This window comes from Panthera uncia (genome assembly GCF_023721935.1).
Source record: "Panthera uncia isolate 11264 chromosome B2 unlocalized genomic scaffold, Puncia_PCG_1.0 HiC_scaffold_25, whole genome shotgun sequence".
Classification (NCBI taxonomy): Eukaryota; Metazoa; Chordata; class Mammalia; order Carnivora; family Felidae; genus Panthera; species Panthera uncia.
In genome coordinates, this window is record NW_026057581.1 from 19,309,146 (window position 1) to 19,334,720 (window position 25,575).

A 25,575-nucleotide genomic window follows, 5' to 3' on the forward strand; every position below is an offset into this window, starting at 1 on the left:
AGACTTCCACGCCCCCCTTGCGTTCAGCCAATAGATGGTGACATTGGTGGGAGCGGGCCTTCCCTCCCAGCCAATGCAGGAGATCCTTGCTGTTCTGGTCCCGCCCCTGCCAAGAGCTCCTGCCGGAAGATGGCGGCGGCCGCGGAGTTGAAGCTGCTGGAGAAGTCCCTGGGACTGAGTAAAGGGAACAAATACAGCGCTCAGGGCGAGCGCCAGGTGAGAAACGGGGACGGCGCGGAGGGGGAGAGGTGGACAGGAGCGGGGCTTGCTGAGCCCAGGTAGGACGTGGTGGCCGGCAGAGGCGGACAGAATGAGGAGGCGGCTTTCCTTCTCCCCACGTGTCTGCGCCGCAGGACCGGCTGGCGTCTCTCGGTCTCCCCCTGCGGCCCTGGCTCCTAGAGGGTGCAGGGGAACCTCCCCAGTTCGGGTTCAGCCTGAACGTTTTCTCCTGGGAAATTGTCGTCATCCCGTTCTGGGAAAGCGAGAAAGGCCCTCAAAGAGTCCAGTCTGGAGGCCCCGCGTTTGCATTCAGTGACAGCATTAACTAGAACACTACCTTTCATTCAGTGTCATTCAGCCACTCCAGAGAGCTAACAGGATGCCAGGTAGCGCTGTGCTGGAGCTGGGGAATGCAGCAGTGGTTGAGACGGACTCACTCCTTCCTCCTCCGGAAGCTTGGTTTTTTTCTAGGTGAACAAACTTTGCTGCTGTTTTAATTACAAGTGAAAAGTGCTACATTGAAGCGCAGATGTCTGAGAGAATACATAGTTGGTTTTGCTCCAATCTAGGAGATTCAAGGAAGATTTTTCTGTTTTTCAAGTTCAGTGTGCAGCGTGCAGAAAATGAAGGGGAAAGGTACTGGGTATGAAATTGACTGGGAAGGTATAAGGACTCCGATTTCTCAGGGCGTTGAAGAACGTTTGTGTTTCATAAACATCGTTGTTTGACGTGGATGGAATGTGTTAGAAAAGAGGAATGATTGTAAGCAGACAACTTTGGATAAATACATTTTTCGTCCCTTTGAGATTTTTTCCATGTGACGCTTTTCTTTTTCTGTTCCTCAGTTTGGTCCATGGTAAAAAGCAGTCCTTGTGTAGTTTTTATACATAAGTTAACCTGAAGCCTAGAAAAGTCATGGGACTTGCCTAAGATCAGCCCATTGATTGGTGGCAAAGTAGACATTGGAGACAAAGGGCCTGCTGTTGCGTTTTCCTCTGGCCTCTTGCTGATCCCTTCCCTTCGCCCACTATTCCCTAGTTCGGTTTCTGTTTTTTAGAGAACATTGCCAAGACGTGAGTCTTGGAGGCTTATCTAGTATGAGAAACAGTCTTTGGCAATTTAGGGCAGAATGGAATATATACTAAGTGGAGGAAAACGTTGAGGAATGTGAAAGGAGAAAGTTAATTTTAACTGTGAGATTGGGTTTGTAAACTTCACAGAAAAGCTGCTATGGAAAGTGTGTAAGACCAAAATTATGAAAGATTGGGAAATTTGGAGCAAGTAGACCAATATGAAAAGTGCTGCAATGCAAAGTAAGCCCAAAATTATAGTTTGAGGGCAATTGTGAGGGCTTTGGAGTTCAGAGTATGGTTTTTTACTTTATTTTAATTGAAACTTTTTTTTTTTTTTTTTTTGTCTTAGCAGAGGGTAGCTATTGAAAGTTTCTATTTGTGTGTTTGGGGAAAGGGTTGGGATTATATGAAAAGATTCAGTCATTTTGGGGGAAGACAGCTAACAGCAGTAAGCCAGCAATGATATGAAAAGTTGGAGTTCAGGAGCGAACAGTCGAGAAAGAATTCTTGACATGTCTTTGGTGCAAAAAGGGTGGTTTTATTAAAGCACAGGGACAGGACCCTTGGGCAGAAAGCTGCACTGGGGTTGTGGGGAGTGGCTAATTATATACTTTCAATTTGGGAGGGGGTTAGGGATAGCGTAAGTCTCTAAGGGGTTTGGAATCAAGGTTTCCAGGACCTGGAGGGGCTAGCTGTTGTTAGGAAAAGGTCATTTACTACTATCCAGTAAAACCTTCTGAGACCCTTCAGATGTATATCAGTGGGCCACATGCTTGGAAGATGATTGGTAACATGTATCTTTGAGGAGGGGTAGAGATAAAGAAAGTTTCCAAAGGAATTTTTTTGTGAGACTTACAGGTTCCTGGAGATTAGGCTAATGTTAAGCTTAGGTTGCCTTTTCCCCTTAGCACAGTATTAACATCAAGGCAGTTGAGTTTCTAGAGGAAGGTCACTCTGCCTTTCTCAAGGATTGTCAATGGATTGTAAGTTGTAAGAAAGTTTAATTTTTTTCTTCTGCCTTCATTCTCCACATCAAGCAATAAGGCATTCTCTGTAACATTACCAATTATACATTAGTCACCTGTCTGTGTACCACCTCCCCATCCATAGTTTCAATGTCTGCAGTTTCAGTTCCCTATGGTTAGTCATGTCCAGAAATAGACACTATGTCAGAAGGTCAGGAGTAGCCTAGCACTATGTCACAATGCTGATGCTGTCCACCTCACTTCATCTAATTATATAGGCATTTTGTCATCTCGCATCATTGCAAGAAGGGTGAGTATAGTAGAATAGGATATTTAGAAAGAGAGAGAGACCACATTCACATAACTTTTGTTACATTATATTGTTATAATTGTTCTACTTTATTATTAGTTATTGCTGTTAATTTCTTCCTGTGCCTAATTTATAACTTCAACTTTGTCATAGGTATTTATGTATAGGAAAAAACATAGTATGCATAGATTTGGTACTATCCAAACCTATGGTTTCAGGCATCCACTGGGGGTCTTGGAACATCTTCCCCACAGATAAGGGGGGACTAGTATAATTAAAAATTGACAGGGCACCTGGGTGTCTCAGTCAGTTAAGCTTCCCACTTCAGCTCAGGTCATGATATCATGGTCCGTGGGTTCTGAGCCCCACATTAGGCTCTGTGCTGACAGCTCAGAGCCTGGAGTCTGCTTCAGATTCTGTGTCTCCCTCTCTTTCTACCCCTCCCCCCTTGCACTCTTGTCTCTGTCTCTCTCTTTCAAAAATAAATAAACATAAAAAAATTTGTTTTTGTTTTTTTTAATTGACAACAATCCAGGGGCACCTGGGTGGCTCAGTTGGTTAAGTGTCTGACTTAGGCTCAGGTCATGATCTCGTGGTTCATGGGTTCAATCCCCACATCAGGCTCTGTGCTGACAGCTCAGAGCCTGGAACCTGTTTCAGATTCTGTGTCTCCCTCTTTCTCTGCTCCTCCCCCACTTGAGCGTTCTCTCTCTCTCTCTCTCTCTCTCTCTCTTTCAAAAATAATAAAACATTAAAAAAAAATGTTTAATTGAAAATCCAGGGGCACCTGGCTGGCTCAGTCAGTAGAGGATATGACTCTTAATCTCTTAGGGTTATGAATTCAAGCCCCACGTTGGGTGTAGAGATTATTTAAAGAAATTTTTTTAAAAAAATTGAAAACAATCCAAAGATCCAGCTTTGGGAGAATGGTTCATTAAATTATGGTACATCAGCACATTGGAATATTACTTATATAGCCACTGATGGTGATTACTTAGAAAACCATGGCCTTCTAAGAATAATATGAAAATAGCCTGTGCCCCATGATTACAGCTATGCAAGATTTGTGTACTTCAGGCTGTATAAAGGAAAGAGAATGGACTTTACAAGTCAGTCTTACTTTATCCAAACCCTGACATTATCCACCTTGCCATTACAAAGCAGGTGACCCTGATTCTTTGTAAGATGATGATGAAATTACTTTCCAACTTAGAAGATGTAGTGATTAAATGAGAAGGTAACTGGGAATTTTTTGAGTTAGCATGGTGGGATTGTGGATAATATATTTTTACAAATAATCCTCTTTAGAATTAAATGTCATTTCCCCACACACAGTCATTGTTTGCAGGTTCTTTTTCTGGTTTTGTAATGTTTTGTTTTTTAATATAACATATATTCAGAAAAGTGAATAAATCTTGATGAGTTGCCACAAAGTGAACACAGGTAGGTAACAACACAGTCAAGGAATAGAACATTACCAGCAACCCCAGAGGTGCTGACAGCAAAAAGCCTGGTGCAGGACTCGAACTCACAAACTGTGAGATCATAACCTGAGCCACAGTCAGATGTTTAACTGACTGAGCCACTCAGGTGCCCCTCCATGCATTTTTTTTTTTTTAAGGATATTATCAGTGATCTTAGAGGTAGAGGCTTCATTTGAGTATGAAGGCAAAAGTGAAATTTCAAGGAGCTAAGTAGTGAATGGGAAGTAGGTAAGGAAGTGGGAAACCAGAAAGTACCTTTTGTTACTTTAATTTTTAGGAGGTAACCTTTGAATTTGTATCTGATAATGTTAATCTCTCCATATACTTCACAGGGTCCTGTTGACCTAAATGTGAGCATGAAAGTGTCCCACAAAGTGTAAATCACTTTACAAGTACAGATACTATTTAGTGACTGGAAAAAGCAGCCATCTTCCCAAGAAGATATTCTTGTTTGGTTTGTTTGGGTTGTTTAGATTGTATACTTTTTTTAATGTTTATTTACTTAGAGAGAGAGAGAGAGAGCATGTGTGTGTGTGAGCTCAAGACAGGCAGAGAGAGAATCCCAAGCAGGCTCTGCACTGTCAGCAAGGAGCCTGACACAGGGCTGGATCTCAGGAATCCTGAGATGACCTGACCTGAAATCAAGGGTTGGTCGCTTAACTGACTGAGGCACCCAGTTGCCCTTGTATACTTGTTTTTGGGTAATTGGTCAGTCTCCCCATCAGGTGATACTTTTTCTTTCTTTCTTTCTTTTTTAAGTTTATTTATTTTTGAGAGAGAAGGAGAGGAACAAGAGGAGAGAGAATCCCAAGCAGGTTCAAGAGTTAGATGTTCAACTGACTGAGCCACCCAAGCACCCCACCTCCCCATTTTCTTTTAAATTTCTCATAGGTCTTTGCTTGGTTGTACATCAAAAACATTTAAATTAATTAGTAATTTCTTATAAGCTGACCTTTTGTATTACTGTTCTAATAAGGGAAACAAAAACAGTATTATTTTTCAGATGATTACCTGAAGCCCAGACTATTATCATTGGCCCCAATTATATTTTAGAACGTTTTTAAAAATATAAGATATTGGCCAACAGTGACCTTACTCCAAATAATTCCAGAATTGATGGATATGCAATTCATAGCAACCAAGTCACCATCACAGTCCATACCTAGTTAATGAGATCGCTAATTATATTAAGATCACATATCACTAAAAGCAGCCTAGATCTCATTTGGTGGTTGTAACTACATCAGCATTAAGTGAGTGTTACTATAATTGTATCTTTTTGTTATTACAAAAGTCAGGTTTATTTAAGTATGTTCATCTTGCTAAAATAGGGTATTGGTAAACTTGATTGAAATTAATGCAGTATTATTAGGCTTTCCATTTTTTCCTCTTGTATAAGCACAGTTATAAATTATGTAGAAACATACTGATTTTTGCAATGTTACTACGAGTTTTACTCCAAACATCTGTTACCAAATTGTAAATAATAGAACAACTATTTTGCTGATTTTCATTTGTATATAATTTAGTACCTTAGAGTAGAATCCTAGATTGTCTTGAAAAACCAGTGAGGGATTTGATACGTAGAACTTAAAAACATGATGGTACTTGTTTTTTAAATTTATCTGAAGAATTTTTTTCTTTTTAAGATTCCCGTTCTTCAAACAAACAACGGTCCAAGTCTAACAGGACTGACTACTATAGCAGCCCATCTTGTCAAGCAGGCCAACAAAGAATATTTGCTTGGGAGCACCGCAGAAGAAAAAGCAGTAGTTCAGCAGTGGTTGGAGTACAGGGTAACTCGAGTGGATGGGCACTGCAGTAAAGACGATGTCCGCACTCTGTTGAAGGTATTGTGATTCGCTGTAAAGGCTAAAATAAATGCGTGAACTGTTAATAGCAGGAAGCTCTCTCTCCCCTGAGATTCCGTAGCTGAAGCTATGGGCCTTCTTGTTTCCTTTTGCCTCAGGGTAGTTTGTACCTTTTACTACCTGTGCTGGTAAGAGTCCACCAGCCCTCCGCCTTCAGATCTCAGCTCAGATACCCCTTCCTCAGAAATGTTCTCAGCCACCTCTCTCTCTCTAACAGATGTAGGTCCTTATTCTATGTCCTTTTTCTCATAACGTTCATCATAGTCAACAATTACTTGCATGATTTTTATTTAATGTAATGTCTTAATACTTATTTTCTCCATTCAGCAGTAAAGTACTTTGTCAAGGGCAAGAAGGGAATCAGAATCTTTGGGAGTTACTAAAAAACACTGTTAGATTGATCTGAGAAAGCCCACATTTTTTCCCTTGAGACGTATTGCTTTAAGATTTGTATTTTCTTTCCAAAGAAGCTAGATCAGAATAAAAGAATCTATTGATATAAGGTATAAACTGAAGATGGCTCCAGAATCACCAATAATAAAAAACATTGTGGGGCACCTGGGTGGCTCAGTCAATTAAGCATCCAACTTCAGCTTAGGCCATGATCTCCTGGTTTGTGGGTTTGAGCCCCACATGAGATTTGCTACTGACAGCCCAGAGCCTGGAACCTGCTTCAGATTCTGTGTCTCCCTTTCTCTCTACCCCCCCCCCAAAAATAAACATTAAAAAAATTGTTTTAATTCCAAATGATATTTTTTATTAATTACATAAAAATAAAGCAGATTAAAAAATTTTTTATAGAAGTTTAGAATTTGAAGGAACCTTAGAAATCATCCAGACAACCACATACCACTGCAGGAATCCCTTCTGTTTTCTAATTTTATTCCCATTATATAAATTGGTAGTGTAAGTTGTGTAAGAAGGTCTCATAGTACGAAGAGCTTTTCATTTATCACTCGGGGAAATGGTTTAAACTATATTCTTGATAGATATCATCAAGAGAACTGGTAGATTTCAGGCCTTGTTTCTTTATAGGTGCTATCCTGATCAACTATTCATGCTTAATATCCACACTGACCCTTCCTGCTGGCCTCTGCCGTGCTCAGCAGCATTTCCAAAGGGAAGCAAGCATGTCTGTTCTCTCAGTGAATGTGAGATTTCAGGCAAATGTAACTATCTCTTGTAATTTCCCAGAAGAAAGGATAGTAATAGTACTTAATTCTGAAAGATATGAACAGGATTTCACTGAATTGGGTTTATAAGTCCAAAGTTGTATTCAGAGATTTGGTATTAGGCACATGGAAGTAATTCCACCAAAATGGTGTATCTGGGATATATAAATAGTATTTGAAATTCCAATCCAGAGAATCTGACCAGAGATACTACCATTTTTGAAATGTACAAGGGGATAGGTGACTTGGTTGTCCTTGCCCTGCCACAGTTTCCTAATCTGTACCTACAATGATGTGTCAGATGCAGCTCTAAGGGCTTGTGATCCAGTGACCCATTAAGGGTAGGCTGTAAGAACACAGCCCCTGTCCTTACAGAACGCAGACTGGTAGGGAGACTAATGTGTGTATAATGGACTGCAGTGTGATTTTTGGCCATATGAGCATAGATGAGAAAGTGTTGTCTTCTGTTTTGCTTTGCTTTTTGCTATTTCGTGACAGTGTTTTAATCTTAAAGACAGTAAATACTTATTAAAGAAATTTAGGAAATACAAATAAGGGAAAAAAATTTTAAGCATTTATAGTCCCACCAAGAGAGAACTGCTACTAACACTTTAGTTGTCAGGTATTATTGAACTCCTTTTGTGCTTTTTCCATGCTTTTCCTTTCTGTATATACATGTGTGCATTTTATTTTAAAAGTGGGTAGCTATTGGGCACTGTAACTTGTTTTTTTGTTGTTCATTGACAGTGAGTTCTGAATATCTTTCATGTCCCTAAATGTTCATTTATAGTACCTTTTTGATAACCCGTTAGTATTGCATCATATAGTTGTACCTGAATTTAAATGATTTTTAAAAATTTGCTTGTATGTATTCTTTGCCCAGTTTAATAATGGGCTATTTATCTTTGTATTACTTATTTTTAAAATTTTTGCTAATAGAATATTATGAAAGGGTTTACTTCTTACTCTCTATAGAGTTCCATTTCAGGCTAAAACCATGATTGTAAGTTTAAATGGCTCACAAATAAGGTAATACAGAATTTCAAAATGGCAGGCATTGCAAAACATTAACATTTGTTGAATCTAGAAAGAGGATATATAGCTGTTTATTATACCACTTTTTCAATATTATTAGGAAGTTTAAAACTAATTAGGAAAACAAAACTCAGAACTCTGTAGGGGGAAAATATCTGATAAAGTTTGGCAATGGCATGGGAAAGCTTTAAAACAAAGGAAATGAACATCAAACATTAGTTCTGTGACTATCTGAATATATGAAATTCTGTAATGTGGTAGGGACAATTTGATTTATATCACTAATCAAAAATACTATTTAAATGTAGTTTTTTAGTCTAAAGGTGACAACCTTGAGAGTCTTTATAGCTAAAACATCCATATGAATTCTATTTTAAGGATATATACCCAAAATAATTCACAATGGGTCTTAAAGAGATATTTGTACACTCATGTCCATAGCAATATTATTGACAATAGCTGAGAGATGGAAACAATCCAAGGGTCCTTTGATGGATGAATCGATGAACAAAATTTGGTATATGTAAACAATGGAATATTATCAAGCCCCAAAAGGAAGAAAATTCTGACTCATGTAAGAGGTTATTATACTAAGTATAAGCTAGTCATAAAAAGACAAACTCTCTATGAGTTCACTTGTATGCTGTATTGAAAGTAATCAGTGCATAGAAACAGAAAGAATGGTGGTTGCCAGGGCCTGGGGTGGGGGAGATGGGGAGTTGTTTAATAGGACAGAGTTTTATTTTATTTATTTATTTTTTTAATGAAATTTATTGTCAAATTGGTTTCCATACCACACCCAGTGCTCATCCCAACAGGTGCCCTTCACAATGCCCAAAACCCACTTTCCCCTCCTTCCTACCCCCCATCAACCCTCAGTTTATTCTCAGTTTTTAAGAGTCTCTTATGGTTTGGCTTCCTCCCTCTCTCTTTTTTTTTTTTTTTTTCCTTCCCTTCCCCCATGGTCTTCTGTTAAGTTTCTCAGGATCCACATAAGAGTGAAAACATAATAGTATCTGTCTTTCTCTGTGTGACTTATTTCATTTATCATAACGCTCTCCAGTTCCATCCACATTGCTACAAAAGGCCATATTTCATTCTTTCTCATTGCCAAGTAGTATTCCATTGTGTATAGAAACTTCAGTTTCTTTATCCATTCATCAGTTGATGGACATTTAAGCTCTTTCCATAATTTGGCTGTTGTTGAAAGTGCTGCTGTATAAACATTGGGGTACAAGTGTCCCTGTGCATCAGGACTCCTGTATCCCTTGGGTAAATTCCTAGCAGTACTATTGCTGGGTCATAGGGTAGATCTATTTGTAATTTTTTGAGAAACCTCCACACTGTTTTCCAGAGCGGCTGCACCAGTTTGCATTCCCACCAACAGTGCAAGAGGGTTCCCGTTTCTCCACATCCTTGCCAGCATCTATAGTCTCCTGATTTGTTCATTTTGGCCACTCTGACTGGCGTGAGGTGATATCTGAGTGTGGTTTTGATTTGTATTTCCCTGATGAGAAGTGACGTTGAGCATCTTTTCATGTGCCTGTTGGCCATCTGGATGTCTCCTTTAGAAAAGTGTCTATTCATGTTTTCTGCCCATTTCTTCACAGGATTATTTGTTTTTCGGGTGTGGAGTTTGGTGAGTTCTTTATAGATTTTGGATACTAGCCCTTTGTCCGATATGTCATTTGCAAATATCTTTCCCCATTCCGCCAGTTGCCTTTAGTTGATTGTTTCCTTTGCAGTGCAGAAGCTTTTTATCTTTATGAGGTCCCAATAGTTCATTTTTGCTTTTAATTCTCTTGCCTTTGGAGATGTGTAAGTAAGATATTGCTGCAGCTGAGGTCAGAAAGGTTTTTCTTCTGCTTTCTCTTCTAGGGTTCTGATGGTTTCCTGTCACATTTAGGTCCTTTATCCATTTTGAGTTTATTTTTGTGAATGATGTAAGAAAGTGGTCTAATTTCATTCTTCTGCATGTTGCTGTCCAGTTCTCCCAGCACCATTTGTTAAAGAGGCTGTCTTTTTCCATTGGATGTTCTTTCCTGCTTTGTCCAAGATTAGTTGGCCATAGTTTTGTGGGTCCAATTCTGGAGTCTCTATTCTATTCCATTGGTCTATGTGTCTGTTTTTGTATCAATACCATGTTGTCTTGATGATTACAGCTTTGTAGTAGAGGCTAAAGTCTGGGATTGTGATGCCTCCCGCTTTGATCTTCTTCAATAATACTTTGGCTATTTGGGGTCTTTTGTGGTTCCATAGAAATTTTAGGATTGCTTGTTCTAGCTTCAAGAAGAATGCTGGTGCAATTTTGATTGGGATTGCATTGAATGTGTAGATAGCTTTGGGTAGTATTGACATTTTGACAATATTTATTCTTCCACTCCATGAGCAGGGAATGTCTTTCCATTTCTTGATATCTTCTTCAATTACCTTCATAAGCTTTCTATAGTTTTCAGCATACAGATCTTTTACATCTTTGGTTAGATTTATTCCGAGGTATTTTATGCTTCTTGGTGCAATTGTGAATGGGATCAGTTTCTTTATTTGTCTTTCTGTTGCTTCATTATTAGTGTATAAGAATGCAACTGATTTCTGTACGTTGATTTTGTATCCTGCAACTTTGCTGAGTTCATGTATCAGTTCTAGCAGACTTTTGGTGGAGTCTATCGGATTTTCCATGTATAATATCATGTCATCTGCAAAAAGCGAAGCTTGACTTCATCTTTGCCAATTTTATCTATTTGGGTCATCTCCCTTTTATCTATTTGGGTTATCTCCCTTTTCTTTTTGAGAAGCCTGGCTAGAGGTTTATCAATTTTGTTTATTTTTTCAAAAAACCAACTCTTGGTTTCATTGATCTGCTCTACAGTTTTTTTAGATTCTATATTGTTTTATTTCTGCTCTGATCTTTATTTCTCTTCTTCTGCTGGGTCTGGGGTGTCTTTGCTGTTCTGCTTCTATTTCCTTTAGGTGTGCTGTTAGATTTTCTTTTGGGGATTTTTCTTGTTTCTTGAGTTAGGCCTGGATTGCAATGTATTTTCCTCTCAGGACTGCCTTTGCTGCATCCCAAAGCGTTTGGATTGTTGTATTTTCATTTTCATTTGTTTCCATATATTTTTTAATTTCTTCTCTAATTGCCTGGTTGACCCATTCATTCTTTAGTAGGGTGTTCTTTAACCTCCATGCTTTTGGAGGTTTTCCAGACTTTTTCCTGTGGTTGATTTCAAGTTTCATAGCATTGTGGTCTGAAAGTGTGCATGCTATGATCTCAATTCTTTTACACTTCCTGAGGACTGTTTTGTGACCCAGTATGTTGTGATATATCTTGGAGAATGTTCCATGTGCACTCGAGAAGAAAGTATATTCTGTTGCCTTGGGATGCAGAGTTCTAAATATATCTGTCAATATAGGACGGAGTTTTAGTTCTGCAAGATGAAAAAATTCCAAAGATTGGTTACACAACAGTATGAATATTCCTCATATTTACACTTAAAAGTGGGTAAGATGATAACATGATTCTACTGCAATTAAAACTTTTTAAATATGCATATATAAAAAATACAGCAAGCCAGTAAATTATATAGTACTCTTAAGAGAAATTATTGAAGAGTTTTTTTTATATTTTGATGGAAAAAGTAAATCTAACATCATAATTTACAAAATGATCTCCCCAACCCTGGGGGGAAAAATGTGTGCCTTTGAAATGGACATAGATGGTATTTTGAATAACATTTTTAATGTTTTTTTTATTTCTTTAAAATAAGACTAATAACGTTTACCCTATTTTTTCAAAATGAGGTGATTGGTTTATGATCAGTTCTTTTGAATGAATCTGAGTCTATTAATGTCAGAAATTAAAAAATTAAAAGTCAGTGTTTTGTTTTCTAATAGTCTTCTAAATGTTCCAAATCTAATGATATGGTAGTTGACTTGATTATTATTGCTTTTTAGATTAATATCTTATTTGTTTTTTCTAGGATCTTAATTCGTATCTTGAAGATAAAGTCTACCTTACAGGATATAACTTTACCTTAGCAGATATCCTGTTGTACTATGGACTCCATCGCTTTATGGTGAGTATTTGAATAGTTGTTAGCTTTTTTCTCTGTAATGTTCAGAATGATTTTTTTATTTGTCTTGAATTTAAATCAAATTTGCATTTCACCTTTTCAAATAAAAATGAATTTTTTTATACAAAGTACCTTATGCACATATTCCTTCCATATAATCCATCAAATGCAGTAGCTTCCTGTTCCTTGACCTGTTTGCTTCCTGTTCTTGTCTCTGCTCCTGTTTGCAGCTACTTCTCTTGCCATTCCATAGACTTGACTGTCATCATGGCCTGGATTAGCCCCCCATCATCACCCTCCCAACTCTCTAATTCCTTTTTTTTTTTTTTTTTTTTTTAATGTTTATTTATTTTTGAGAGAGAGAGAGCACAAGCCGGGGAGGGGCAGAGAGAGAGGGAAACACAGAATCTGAAGTAGGCTTCAGACTCTGAGCTGTCAGCACAGAGCCCGATGCAGTGCTCGAACCCTTGAACTGTGGGATCATGACGTAAGCCAAAGTTGGATGCTTAACCAGCTGAGCCACCCAGGTGCCCCTCCTTCTAATTCTTAATTCCAGTACCACGTCTTCTGTACAACCTCTACTTCTTAGCTCTTAATCTCTTACTCATCCCGTCATTATCTGAAGCAACTGGATCCCTTCCCTTTTTCCAAACCTACGTACTTTTTCTCCATCCAACCTGGATCTCCTTTTGTGTAACTTCAAATACTCTTACTAGTGTCTTCAGCTTCTTTGCTCCACTGTACATTCACCACCCTTTCCCTGTAAATCCCCACCTCTTGGTCAGTTCTAATAAATGCTTCCATCCTGTGTCCTTGTCCAGGCTGAGGTCTGTGGGAGAAATCACAAAGCTGCAGATTGGTGCCACTGTGAATTTATACTGTTCAGTTTCAGCCGGGCTCTCATCTGCATCAGCTCTTCATTCCTGCTAGGCATACTTCCAGACCCTTAGCGCTTTCCTTAACCCCTCCTTTTCCCCCCTCCTTTGTCTTCATTATCTCGGAGCCTTCCTCCCTCTTTCAGCCTTAAGGTGGAGGCTATTGATTTGAATGCCCTCATCTTCCCCCATCTTCCAGCCCCCTTGCCCTGCCCCCATGCATGCATCCCTCTTGTCTCCCTTTTCTGCTCTCTTACTTGAACTCCCCCTCCTGCCCTATTTCTGGATCTTGTCAAATGTTACATCCTTTCTTCCTCATATCTGCCATTTTTCCCTTTATCTGGTCAATCTCTTTAAATTGTTTCCCATCCTAAATTTATTTACAATTATATGGAACTCACTGTGTTCTCTATTCTTCATAAGTGTTAACTCATTTAATCCTTATAACAGCCCTATCAGGTAGGTACTATTATCATTATCCCCATTTCACAGATGAAGTAAGAGAGGCATAGAGAGGTCACATGTCTTCTTTGAGATCACACTGTTAGTGGCAAAACCATGTCTGGAAACCAGGCAGTTTGGCTCCAGAATTTGGGCTTCCTTACGTCTATCTCCCCCTGAAACTTCCTCCCAACACCGATCTTCTTCCTTGTGGAAAAAAATAACCCATTTTCTGTATTCCGTGCCTCGTGCATCCAATTAATCAGGTTCTTTTGTTTCCACCTCCGGGATGCCTCTCACATACATCTTGCTGCGATCCTGGGTGATATTGCCCTAGTTCCAGAATTGATTATCTCCTGTCAGTGCTGTTGAAATGGCCTCCTGCCACCCGTCTCCTCTCATACAGTCCATCTTCATTGCCACCCGAGCGATTTTTCTCATGAATGTGTCTTTCTTTCTCAAAATAATGAAGTAGCTCCTCACTGCCCGGACGGGAGCCCCTTCTTCATGTTGACCCTCCGGCCTCATTGCCATCATTCTCCCCACATGCCTCTCTCTCTCGGCCGTAACATACTCCCTGGTCTCTTGCCCTGCGCCCCCTCTGCTCAGGGCCCTCACTCTGCTCGTCTCATTTGCTGCCTGGGCCCAGCCCTTATCTTCCTCCCAGATTCGCTCACATTTCACCAAGGGTCACTCGGCTACAGCACTGATTTCCTGGTGAGGCCCCCTCAGGCTCCTGAAGCCTACTGAAGTGCTCTTTCCTCGGTTTCTCTTTGTGCCTCCCGGCCTCCCTCAGCTCTGGCTTGTTTCACTTTATACTGTAATTCTTCTTGGAAAATTTCTCTTTCAAATCGTAAACTGCTTGAGTCAGAGACTACGGCAATTCGTAACTATAACACCGCTGTCAGACATAATGCCTCCCAAGTGTGTACCGTCTACACTCCCCTCCACGAACACTGACGAATGTAATTAACATATTTCTCTGTATTTTTCAGTTTTATGTATATTTTCTCCTTGTACCTCAGATAAAGGAGACGGAACTAGTGGTACTACCCTCTTATTATACAGAAGGAAACTAGTGCTTTGTGCAAAGACCGCCTGGGTTTTGGAAGGGCCAAGACAAAGTCTGTCTTCTGCTGCAAGTGTCACAATGTGTGGGGATGCCCTTCGTATGCTGTCAAATACTATAATGTACGATAGTTTTTCTTCACGCCCTGCTCAAGCTCTAATTCCTCAGTTGATTTACTTGGCTTATTAAGCATTGTTCCTCTAAGATCCCTGAGGGATTGTGCTCAGTTCTGTAACATCGTCACGGTAACCACCTAGTACGGTCCTTCACTCAGCCTAATAGTCTGTGTTCTCACGACGATACTTAAACTGAGTTTATTGTATGTGCCCATTTTACTATCCTTGAGAGACATAAAAGAAGTATAAAGCTTGTTTTCAAGCAACTGTAGATCTCTTCAAAGAAATAAGACCATTTTATAGGAAGTGAATTATTGAATAAAGCAAAGGGCTAATTTCTGGTCAGAATATTATGTGAACAATTAAAGAGGCAGATGGAGTAAAGCAAAATGTAGAATCATCAAATTGTCAGAAAAATATCTGCAGGATTTGGGTGGCTTTGGCTATCTAAGGGAATTTTCATTGCTTCAGAAAGCAAATGATAAGTTTGAATATAAATAATTGCATTTAAGTAGGATGATCATAGGATTTCTCATCCAGAACAACACTTTGACAGCGAAAGGAGAGTTATTAATAATTATTAGTCATTACTGATACAACAAGAATAAAGTGGGACAGATGTTTCCTTACGTTTAGAAGAGGTAAGACTCCATTTCAGGCAAAATAAGGGGACTGAAGAAGGTCATGTCATATCATGTACACCTCGCAGCTCTTAGCAAACACATCATACAACTAGATGCTTATTGAGATCAGCAGTACTTAGCAATCTCTTCCTCTTTGTGTTTCCTGTTTTAGGTTGTAAATCTTGAGAGTGCGATCTTTAGTTTTAAGCTTCAGTATGATTAAATCTAAAGTTATCTTAGTTGAATGCGAAGCCAGTGGAAGTAGAGCTGAAATTCTTTGATCACCCCAGCCTCCTTTTAGTCCGTTCCAGATTCAAACTGTTTCAGTAGCTTTTGAATGTAGAAGGGTGGCATGGCACGGTTTACCTCATTTCCAACTGCAAAAGCCCACAAGCTAAAGATTGTTCTTATGGTATCTGTGTATCTTTATCCTGGTGGGAAACCTCCATCGTTCAACTAGGAGGCATCTGTGGCTTGACTCGAGGGAGAGTTCGTAGCCAAGAGCGGGGCTACTTTCCAGAGAGGCACAAGAACAACATCCGTCTAACCACCACAACACTCTTGTTGACATTTTTAAAACATTTGAGTGTGACACTATTTGATTTTAAAGCTTAACACTAGGAGAAATGTAATCTAATCCTACGTGTGGCGCTATCTGCAGGTAGGGAAGGCCTGTCGGGCCTTCCCTAGGCCTGCCTCCTTGTAGTGTCGAGCTCTCACTGACAAAGAGCCATTTCTCCCATCTAATTTAAAAAAAAAAAAAAAAAAGACAGTAATGAAGTGTAACTCTTACAACCTGAGTATGTATTTACATTTTTCTCTCTTCTGGCTTATGCAGGTCACGTGGTAGGGAAAGGAAATACTCTGAGAAGGAGGGAGCTTGTATGGAATTTCTTTGCCAGCAGAGTGACCAAGGTCATAATTCTATAATGCAAAATATTCATAGCATGAGCTGCAAAGTTACTTAGGTGCTCCCAAGGGTGTTTGGTTTTCGAGCAGTTTAGAAGTATTTTGTCCAATGCAGCATGTTAAAATTAGGGTTACGTTAAGAATATTTAATGATCCATGCCTATTTATATTTTCCTGTTTCGGAATGTATACCTTCTTTACATGTAGTGACCTAGGATACTATGATGAAGGATATTATACTTCTCTTTTTCAAAACAAAAGTGAGTAGAATAATATGTACATCATGTAGCAAGGCATGCATTTGGCTTCATGAAATGAGTACCTAACCAAAGCGTGTCTCCGACCCCGGTCCAAGTTCAGTCAGAGTACGTCAGAGAACAACTTCTCAAGGAACCCCTCACAGACTAAAACCTCTACTGTGATGGACTTGCACTGTGGTGTTAAATGACATCCCTGTTGAGTTAGGTGTAAATCTATCCATATGAGAAAAGGTGATTACTGGGCATTAAGTTCAGACACAATCGATGTGCAGTTCAGTTTGGCTACCTGCTCGTATTCATCAGACAGTTTTTGTGCTTCATTTGCTTTGGTGGTATATATTTATCTTTGCCCTCATGCATTCCTTTGTTTTCACATTATTAAATACTTTGTATGTAATCAACGCAGTGCCCTAAACAGCAGTCAGGGAACCTTCAAGTTCTCAAATAATCCCACAGTATTTTGTTTCAGTGTAAGCCCAACTTTAGTTGTGGCTAAGTTACTCTAATTATAAGATCTGGTCTATCGTAATTCCCTTTGAGGAATATTATGTTGTTCTCCCTTTGTTAAACTGCCAGTTAGTGTGGCTGTTTATTGTCATACCAGTGACTCATTGCTTTCCTAAAGTGATTTCACTAGTAGATAGCAGTCCCTGTGAGCAGACTGTTGCTCAAGATTATGAAAATCCTTTGTAGGGTTATCTGTTGCCTGACTATCAGATTGTTATCAATTAAATTACATTTGTTCTGAAGTCTGCAACACGAGTGGAGGTATGTCGTTCTTTTAGGAAAGAAAGGAAAAGTAAAAGAAATTGCTGTGGTGCTGTCCAGGAACACTAACCATAAAGATTGTCCCAGGGGTTGCATGGTGCCAGTCGGAAAGATAGCAAACCAGCCTTACAGCCTGATCTGGAATGGGTCACTTAAAGTGTTTCTCATGTGTCTTCATGGGAAATTAGTGTCTAAGAATATTATCTGTTTGGCTTTGAAGTTCAGGCTAGGTATAGAGAGCCAGTATAAATAAAAAGGAATGATTAGGTAGAAAGAGTCAAGCATCGTCACTGTAGACACAGTGGCATGTGGGCCAGTGAGAAGCAGGAAATGGTGACTGGAAAGTTGCATTGTGTTTCCTGTTGCAAGAAAGGAAAAGAAGCCGACTAGAAAGGGATGCTGTAAAACCAGTGTTGTAAGTGAAGTGGCCCAGGGGGTCCCATCTAAGAAGTTCTAAAAACCTGTAAGGTTACTTGGGGGGGTGGGGTGGGATCTGTTTTGTGTTTGTTTATCGTGAGTTCAGAAATAGAACGTCTACCAAAAATGTAGAAGAGAGCTAACAAATCGATCAGTCATAATTTTCACAGACTCAGGGGACAAACTCTACAGTTTAAAAGGAGGGTAAGTGGTAGCCTGAGCCTTTTGGAAAAGCTCTTGTGTATTTCTGTCACTTGAGGTTTTTTGTTTTTTGAGAGAACGAGAGAACGTGCACTTGCGGGCAAGGGGCAGAGGGAGAGAATCTTAAGCAGGCTCCATGCCCAACGTGGAGCTGGATGCGGGGCTCGATCCCACAACCCTGGGATCATGATCTGAGCCGGAATCAAGAGTCAGACGCATAACCGATTGAGCCACCGAGGTACCCCACTGGCACAATTTTCTGAGGGAAAATGAACAGATTCACATTCTCTGAAATAGATCCATCTTGTTGGAATAGATTGGAAATGTTAGAAGAAGGTTTAGAAGCTCTTGGAATAGAAATTATTTCATACCATCTGCTGATAATCTCTATACTGGAGACTCTAAATATGAAAGTTTTAAGTTGGAGAATATTGGTTTTGCTGTGTGTTATATTTTATTGTTATTACTTTAAATAATAGTCTGAGTAGCAGCATTAGCCAGTCCTCCGTGATAGCAAATGCTGTTCTGAAATGTAAATAGTAAACAGACATTGCCCTTTTGACTTACGTTTGGAATCTGATTGAATAACTTGAACATAGATCATAGATCAAACAAGCACTTTATTGTTTGGAAATGCTTTCTTCTCAGTGTGTTTTAATTCATCCTGAAAAATAGCATCTCACACAGTGGCTGAGTGGAGACTTTTAAATGGAAGTTTTGAAAAGAGTAAATTGTAAGGAAGCGGTCAGATTTGAATCATATATTGCAGCAGCTAACACAAAATCGAGTTGGAGTGGAACTTGGTCTGTTTGCTTTAACTATTGGTAAAGAGGTTTGCTGAAGTTGATTTGGAGTTTACATACGTATGTATGTGTGAATGAATGAATGAATGAATGAAGAAAATTCACCCCCCGTCTCCTGTTAGACTTGCAATTATGTTTAGTAGTGGTTGAGCTTTTTCAAAACCTTATATTTGGGGGGCACTTGGGTGGCTCAGTCGGTTGAGTGTTGGGACTCTTGACTTTGGCTCAGGTCATCATGATCTCGAGCCCCATTTCAGGCTCTGCACTGACACCACAGTGCCTGCTTGGGATTCTCTCTCTTCCTCTCTCTCTGCCCCTCCCTTGCTCACGTGCTCTCTTTCTCAAAATAAATAAGTAGACATTTAAAAACTATATAAAAATAAAGTCTATGTAAAAATTTTTCTTTTAAATCTTACATTTTCTTTTGAAGTCACTGGTGAAGTTCACATATGGAAAGCATTTAGAAAAAGAACAAAACATTAGCTCTTTTACAAAATGTTTTTTACCTTTTGAAACATAAACTGATAATTCAGTTTATTCAGCAATGTTTATTTTCCTCCTGTTTATAGACCAGACAGTTAGGAATAAGATAATTCTTCACATGTGAAGCCATGAATTCTCTTGTAATAAAAAGTACCTTATATATATAGATGTGTATATATATATATATATGCACACACATATGTATACATGTATATGTTTATATATACATGCTATAGACTAATGATATTGTAAGTGAAACAGTTATAGTAACAGATTTCTGATAACTAGAGTCAACCTTACACTGCCTTAAACAAGATGAATATGTTTTCATCATTTGTGTAGCAACTTATATGTACGGACTTAAACCTGAAACTTAAATTTTTTATGTAGCAGAGGCAGAAGATTCTCACTGCTGATAATCTAAGTAAACTGAGCCAACAGAGATGGACTTTTGAGACTACCCAAGACAATGTTAAAAGATCAGATATTGATACAGTAGTAGCCTCATGTCAACGGTAAAAAAGGAAGGCAGGATGATTTGTATCGGTTTTGCTTTTTTAATTGCCTTCTAATAAATATAAAGTGGAAATAATGAGTTCAGTTAAACATCTGAGAGAATATTATGTGACTGCCTTTTAATTTTATCAACATTATTTTATATTCTGCAATAGAGTTTGCATACTAGAGTGATTTGTCCTCAGTTTTGTTGACCCAGGCAGAATATTTGCCTGTAGACACAAGTATATGCTAACTTCTGAACAGCTCCAGGACAGCTCTCTCACTAAAAGTGCCTTCCAGTAAGCAGACCTCTAATGGATTTGAACCACAGGAGGCTTTTTCCCTTGTGTAAAATGTTCTAGTCAGTTTTACAGACACTTGTAATATCTGAATAAATGTGGATTCAACAACAGCAAAAGGAGCCACACTATCGTAAACATGGGCCATGGCTGTTAGTTACTGGCCCCCTGGGTCTCTCTTTACCTGACAACTCTCCTTGATTCTAGTTTAAGATTTGGCTTAGAGAAAAGTCGTTGAGTCACCTACTTTGGAATTTGAGCCCAGTGAAATGATAGGACCGACTGTTTTTATTACGTCTTTTTCTAAGGAGATCTCTGGGCATTCTTGTAGCTTGACAGGAAATTGTGTGACCTGCTGCACTCAATGGAGATAGAGTTCAGCTTTGTGACAAACTTAATTGAGAAGGTCTGTTCATCTGAGGCACATGCCACTGGAAATAGCCCTTCCTTGTATTAAGCAATAATCACTTGAAATTAAGTGGGTCATTGCCTTCCTGAGTACAGTTCTTCCTCAGAGTTAATGAAAAGGAAGTGGTAGTCTCTCTCCATCTCTCTCTCTCCCTCTCTCTCTCTCCCTCTCTCTGTGTGTGTGTGTGTGTATATATATACATATATATATATGTATATATAGCATCTATATGTGTGTATATATGTATATATATATATACACACACCAGCCATCTATTAATGTGCGTGTATATACACACATGTATTAGAGTTTACATAGTATTCTCTTGTTAAGCATGTTAGATCCTAATAAACCTTTCTTTTAGATTTGCTAAAAAAAAATATATATTGTGGAAAGAACCAAGGTCTTACCTTTTGGGAGCTATTCTCTAACTTTCTCCTATCTTCCTTTCCAGTAAAGTTAAAAACAAACTCTTTCGGCCTCCAGATGCTGGGTTAATGTAAACTTTTCATTTGTTGAAAATTTGAGACTTCCTTAGAAAGCATATCTGGTGTTGAACTGAACATAAAAGCATTAAATAAATGGCTCTTCTAAGTGGCTGAAATTATTTAATCCTATCCAAATATATTGGCTTTTGAGAACTGGGGTTGTTTTTTTCCCCCCCAGTTTTTATCTTTTAGTCAAATGATATTGATAATTGTTCTTATGTAATGTCTGTGTTGTGTGTGTTTTTAATCTCTATTTAGGTTGACCTGACAGTTCAAGAAAAGGAAAAATATCTTAATGTGTCTCGCTGGTTTTGTCACATTCAGCATTACCCAGGGATCAGGCAACATCTGTCCACTGTTGTCTTCATCAAGAACAGACTATATACTAATTCCCACTAGAAGCTATCCATGACATACAGAAGCGTGGTCACAAATATTTTAAATGGAAAGTATATTCCGGACCAGAGGACTAACGTAAATTGATACGCAGTCATTCTTTGTTTGCTGAGGTTGATAGAATAAACTTATATCCGAATGTTTTCTGTCTTCTTTAGTTGAAATTTTGCAGCTTTTATATGTAAAAATTCAACTGTCAAAACTTTGAGTTGAGATCAAGTTATAAATTACTTTGTTTTTATAGATGAAACTTATTTTAGTATATAAACTTGCAAATCAGTGGCTTAATCTTAAGAGAAAAAGTAGTCCTTTCAGTGGCTGACATATTTGACTATTTATTGACCTCTCCCTCATATTTTAAAATTCATTTTCCGCTTATGGATATTTACAGTAATTTGTTTACTAAAAACTATAATAAATTGTGCCAAGGATACAGAAAGGGAAGACAGATGGATTTGTTTTCAAATATTTATGTGAGCCAGTAAATGCGGTTGAAAAAATCTTTTTTGTTTGTTTCTTTCTTTCCTGTAGCCAGTATTCATTGAGGTGAAACTAACTACTGAACTGCCCTGGAGGGAGCTGGAATAAGATACATTCATTGGAGTTAATGGTTCTTTTGTTGTGGTTGGGCTTATTGGAATAGGCAGTGGCTAAAGACAAGAAGGGAAATTCTTGCTATCCCACCAATTTTAGGCCTGACAACTACTAGGTTTTTCTGAACTAAGAGCCAACTCAGGCTGCTGTTGAAGCGCTGTAAAGAACAAAGAGGCACATTATTAACAGATCTATACATTTTATAACTTACTTGCTGGGTAAATAATCAATTACTGAGATCTAAAGAACTTATATTTCTAAATAATAAGAAAAATAGAGCCTTTGAGCACTTACTGTTTAATACTGTTATTTTGGTGCTGATGCTGAATCTAAGCGGTATACAGTTCAAAGGTCAAGTGAAAAAAGAGATTTGGGAAATATATAGCCCTTTGGTTGAGTTCTTTTATCACTTACTAGCTTTATGACCCAAAGCAAATCAGTTAACCATATTTCCTTATCTATAAAAATAAAGATCACTCTCACTTACAAGGATTAAATGAGGTAATATATGTGGAAAAGCCTAACATGGAGCCCATGTCTATCAGTAAAATTTTCTCTTTTTGTTTGTAAGACACCACCGCCTCCATTTTTGTCCTTTATGTTACTAAGTCAGATTTAAGAGGCCAACTGTGGTGAGTACTTTGTAAAATAGGACAATTTTTATAGGATTAAATCTCAAAATGTATTGCCCTTAGGAACATTTTTAATTTTATAATACAGCCTTTAAATTAGAAACTATAAACTTGTATTTGCACACTGAGACTAGAGGGCTCAAGTCAATCTTGGGAGTTCGTATGTGTGCCATAGAGGCAGACCCAGTCTGTGACATTTCGTTCAAACCACCACCCCAGTTGGGTCTGCCACAAGTATTCCGTGTCATGTTTTACTGCTGCAAATTCCTCCTTCCCCCCAACACTTCTCTCTTCTGCCCCCGGAACTGCTGGGGGAAGTAAGCAGGACAGACAGGATAGCTGAGAGATGGCTACCTAGCTTTCCCATTCCAGCCATTTCCCTCGTTCCCTTCAGGGTTAGGTCAGTTGTAAGGAAGCGGCAGGAGGACCCCTGTCTACCTCTTTGCCGAATGCCCCCTCCTCCCACATCTACCTCTTGAGTCCTTGGTACCCTTACGTCTGCTAGTCAGTTCTTTATGTAGGTGCATGGCATTGCTTCCACCGGTGTTATCTGGTGCTGCTAGGTACCAGGACTTTCCGTCACTAACTTGGGTCTTAGAGGATGAGAGAATGGCAGAAATGTAAAAGACCTGGCTCCAGTAAGCAAAGGTCAGATGATGTTCTCAGCATCTAAAATAGAAACAATTCGGGGCGCCTGGGTGGCTCAGTCGGTTAAGCGGCCGACTTTGGCTCAGGTCATGATCTCGCGGTCTGTGAGTTCGAGCCCCGCGTCAGGCTCTGGGCTGATGGCTCAGAGCCTGGAGCCTGCTTCCGATTCTGTGTCTCCCTCTCTCTCTGACCCTCCCCCGTTCATGCTCTGTCTCTCTCTGTCTCAAAAATAAACGTTAAAAAAAATTTTTTAAAAATAAAATAGAAACAATTCATTTCCGTGTAGAAATATTGCAGTGCCTCCTAGGTCATTTCTGTCAGATACTTCTCTGCCAGAAATGCCCGTCCCATCTCACCTGATACTCTCTTCAGTATTCAACTATGTCTCGTCCTCCTGAAAGTCAGGTCTATCCTGACTGACCCACCTCCCCCTACCCCTGCTTCTGGCAGTCGACATTCTGGTACCATTAGGATTCTGTCTCTCTTCTGCCAGACTGTTAATTCCTTGGGAGCAGAGACTTCCCTTACATATCCATCCCTCAAAATAATGACTGGCACGCAACAACAGATGCTAAGCGTATGTTTGTTGAAAGACTATAGTATTATTTTAAGTCCATTTTGTACTGACCAAGAAAAGTCTAAGGGTGAGTTGCAATTAGGTACAGCTGTAAGTAGCAGAAAAACCAAGTAACGTCATGAAAGTGGTTTGTTTCCTCTCATGTGAAAGAATGCACGCAGTTCACAGTTGGTATCAGGCAGGCAGCTGCCATCTTTCTGCTTCTCGGTACTCAACAGGTAGTTTCCTTTCTCTCAATTTACAGTCCAAGATGGCTACCAGAGCCCCAGACATCAGGGTCCATGATCAAGAACCAGAGAAGGGGGAAGAAAGGAAGGGCAAAAAGACGGTCTTCTCCCAACTGAATCAACTGAAGGACCTTTCCTGGAAGCTTTATTCAGCACTATCTGTTTACATGTCTGGCCATCTGAGCTGGGAAGAAGGCCGGAAACCTAGTTCTCTGTCCCACACATTGTCATCCAGAATAAAATTGGTGCTCTGACAAGAAGGGGTGAAAAAGGATACTGGGCAGACAGCTAGTATCTGTCACAGGAAGTAGTGTTTAAATGGGGAAATACCTTCTGAGTGCCAAAGTGTAAAAGAAATTTTATTAGTAAATTGTTGACATTCCATGGATCATCAATTTGCAAACAATTAGAATACAGTAAGTACTTTTCACTGACCACAATTTCCATGGTTCAGAAGCTATTTCAGAATTCTACAATACTCAAGAGTTACCAGGAGGGTCTATTAATGTACTTTTAATAACAATAATAGCTAACACTTATTGAGCATTTAGTATGTAGCAGGCAGACTTCTAAGTGCTTTAAGTGAATTCACTCCTTTAATGATTATTCTCTTTTTTGCAATTAATGAAACTGAGGCACAGATTTGTTAAGGAACTTACCCAGGATCACACAATCAATATCAAGGAGCTGGGGTTCAGACAAAAGTTTGGCTCAAACTTAACCTGTAAACTATTTTACCCGTGGACCAGTAAGTTTCTGCTTAAATCAACTTGAGAAATCAGTTTTTACCAACCTTAGGGGAAAAAGCTGCCCTCCTAAGCATTGGATAAAATAAATGAGTAACTTCAAGAATAAATGAGGTAGTTACACATTCTGAATATGCTTAAACTCATAGATCTGTACACTTCAGGTGGGTAAAATGGGTAAACTTTGTAATATGTGAGTTATAGCTCAGTAAAGGTTTTTTTTGTTTGTTTACTCTAAGGCTGGAATCATAGGGGGAGCCTGGGTGGTTCAGTTGGTTAAACGTCTGACTCTTGATTTTTGGCTCAGGTCATGATCTCACAGTTCTTGAGTTCAAGCCCCACATCAGGCTCTGAGCTGACAGTGCAGAACCTGCTTGGTATTCCCTGTCTCCCTCTCTCTCTCAAAAATAAATACATAAACTTAAAAAAAAAAAAAAAAAGAATGGAATTATATATCAGCCTCACCATATAAGACCTTGAATAAGTCACTGAACATGAAATTCCTCTTAGGAAATAGAGATGAAAATTTCTGATTTCATTGTTTAATTTGCAATGATAATGTATAAAAAGTATATTGTATAGTGCCTAGCACACAGAAAGGGATCAGTACAATCTACTATGGAAAATTGTAAAATCATAACCTACAATTTTATAAAGTGAAATCCTTAATCTAATTCCTAAGTCTTTTCCCTTCTGCTGTCCCTGGGACACCTGTGCAACATGAGCCCATCTGAGAGAAGACAGTTGGGCAGAGCATCTTATGATTTTGGAAAACATGAATTTGTCGTGTTACTTACCAACTTAAAAATCTCTGGTCCTTACATCTTTCAAGCTGTTCCAAAAAGGGACCATACTATTCATTTTGTTTTGTTTTGCTTTCTAAAAGATCAGTGAGAC

General features: G+C 39.0%; 2 protein-coding genes across 4 annotated transcripts in view; both read left to right on the top strand.

Moving 5' to 3' along the window:
- Positions 1-24,201, top strand: EEF1E1 (eukaryotic translation elongation factor 1 epsilon 1). 2 transcript variants are annotated; one of them, XM_049655085.1, is made up of 4 exons: positions 1-216; positions 5,701-5,901; positions 12,107-12,202; positions 23,950-24,201. In XM_049655085.1, exons 1-4 carry the CDS (start codon positions 130-132, stop codon positions 24,184-24,186), a joined length of 621 nt encoding a protein of 206 aa, XP_049511042.1. In that variant the 5' UTR covers positions 1-129; the 3' UTR covers positions 24,187-24,201. The 2 variants fall into 2 exon arrangements, with proteins under 2 accessions (XP_049511042.1, XP_049511043.1); XM_049655086.1 differs by lacking the exon at positions 23,950-24,201 and adding an exon at positions 21,117-21,655 and having other exon boundaries at positions 28-216.
- The window catches only part of BLOC1S5 (biogenesis of lysosomal organelles complex 1 subunit 5), a 68,107-nt gene continuing 54,651 nt past the window's right edge, over positions 12,120-25,575 (top strand). For both annotated transcript variants that reach the window (XM_049655083.1, XM_049655084.1), the window contains exon 1: positions 12,120-12,202. In XM_049655083.1, coding sequence (XP_049511040.1) covers positions 12,183-12,202 — 20 coding nt within the window. In that variant the 5' untranslated portion in view covers positions 12,120-12,182. The remainder of the gene's footprint in view (positions 12,203-25,575) is intronic.

Excerpts from the sequence above, each read along its gene's own strand:
- EEF1E1 (XM_049655085.1), top strand. The coding sequence starts at position 130 with ATGGCGGCGGCCGCGGAGTTGAAGCTGCTGGAGAAGTCCCTGGGACTG. Across the intron at positions 217-5,700 it reads GCGCTCAGGGCGAGCGCCAG|ATTCCCGTTCTTCAAACAAA; the intron begins GTGAGAAACGGG and ends TTTCTTTTTAAG. Across the intron at positions 5,902-12,106 it reads ATGTCCGCACTCTGTTGAAG|GATCTTAATTCGTATCTTGA; the intron begins GTATTGTGATTC and ends TGTTTTTTCTAG.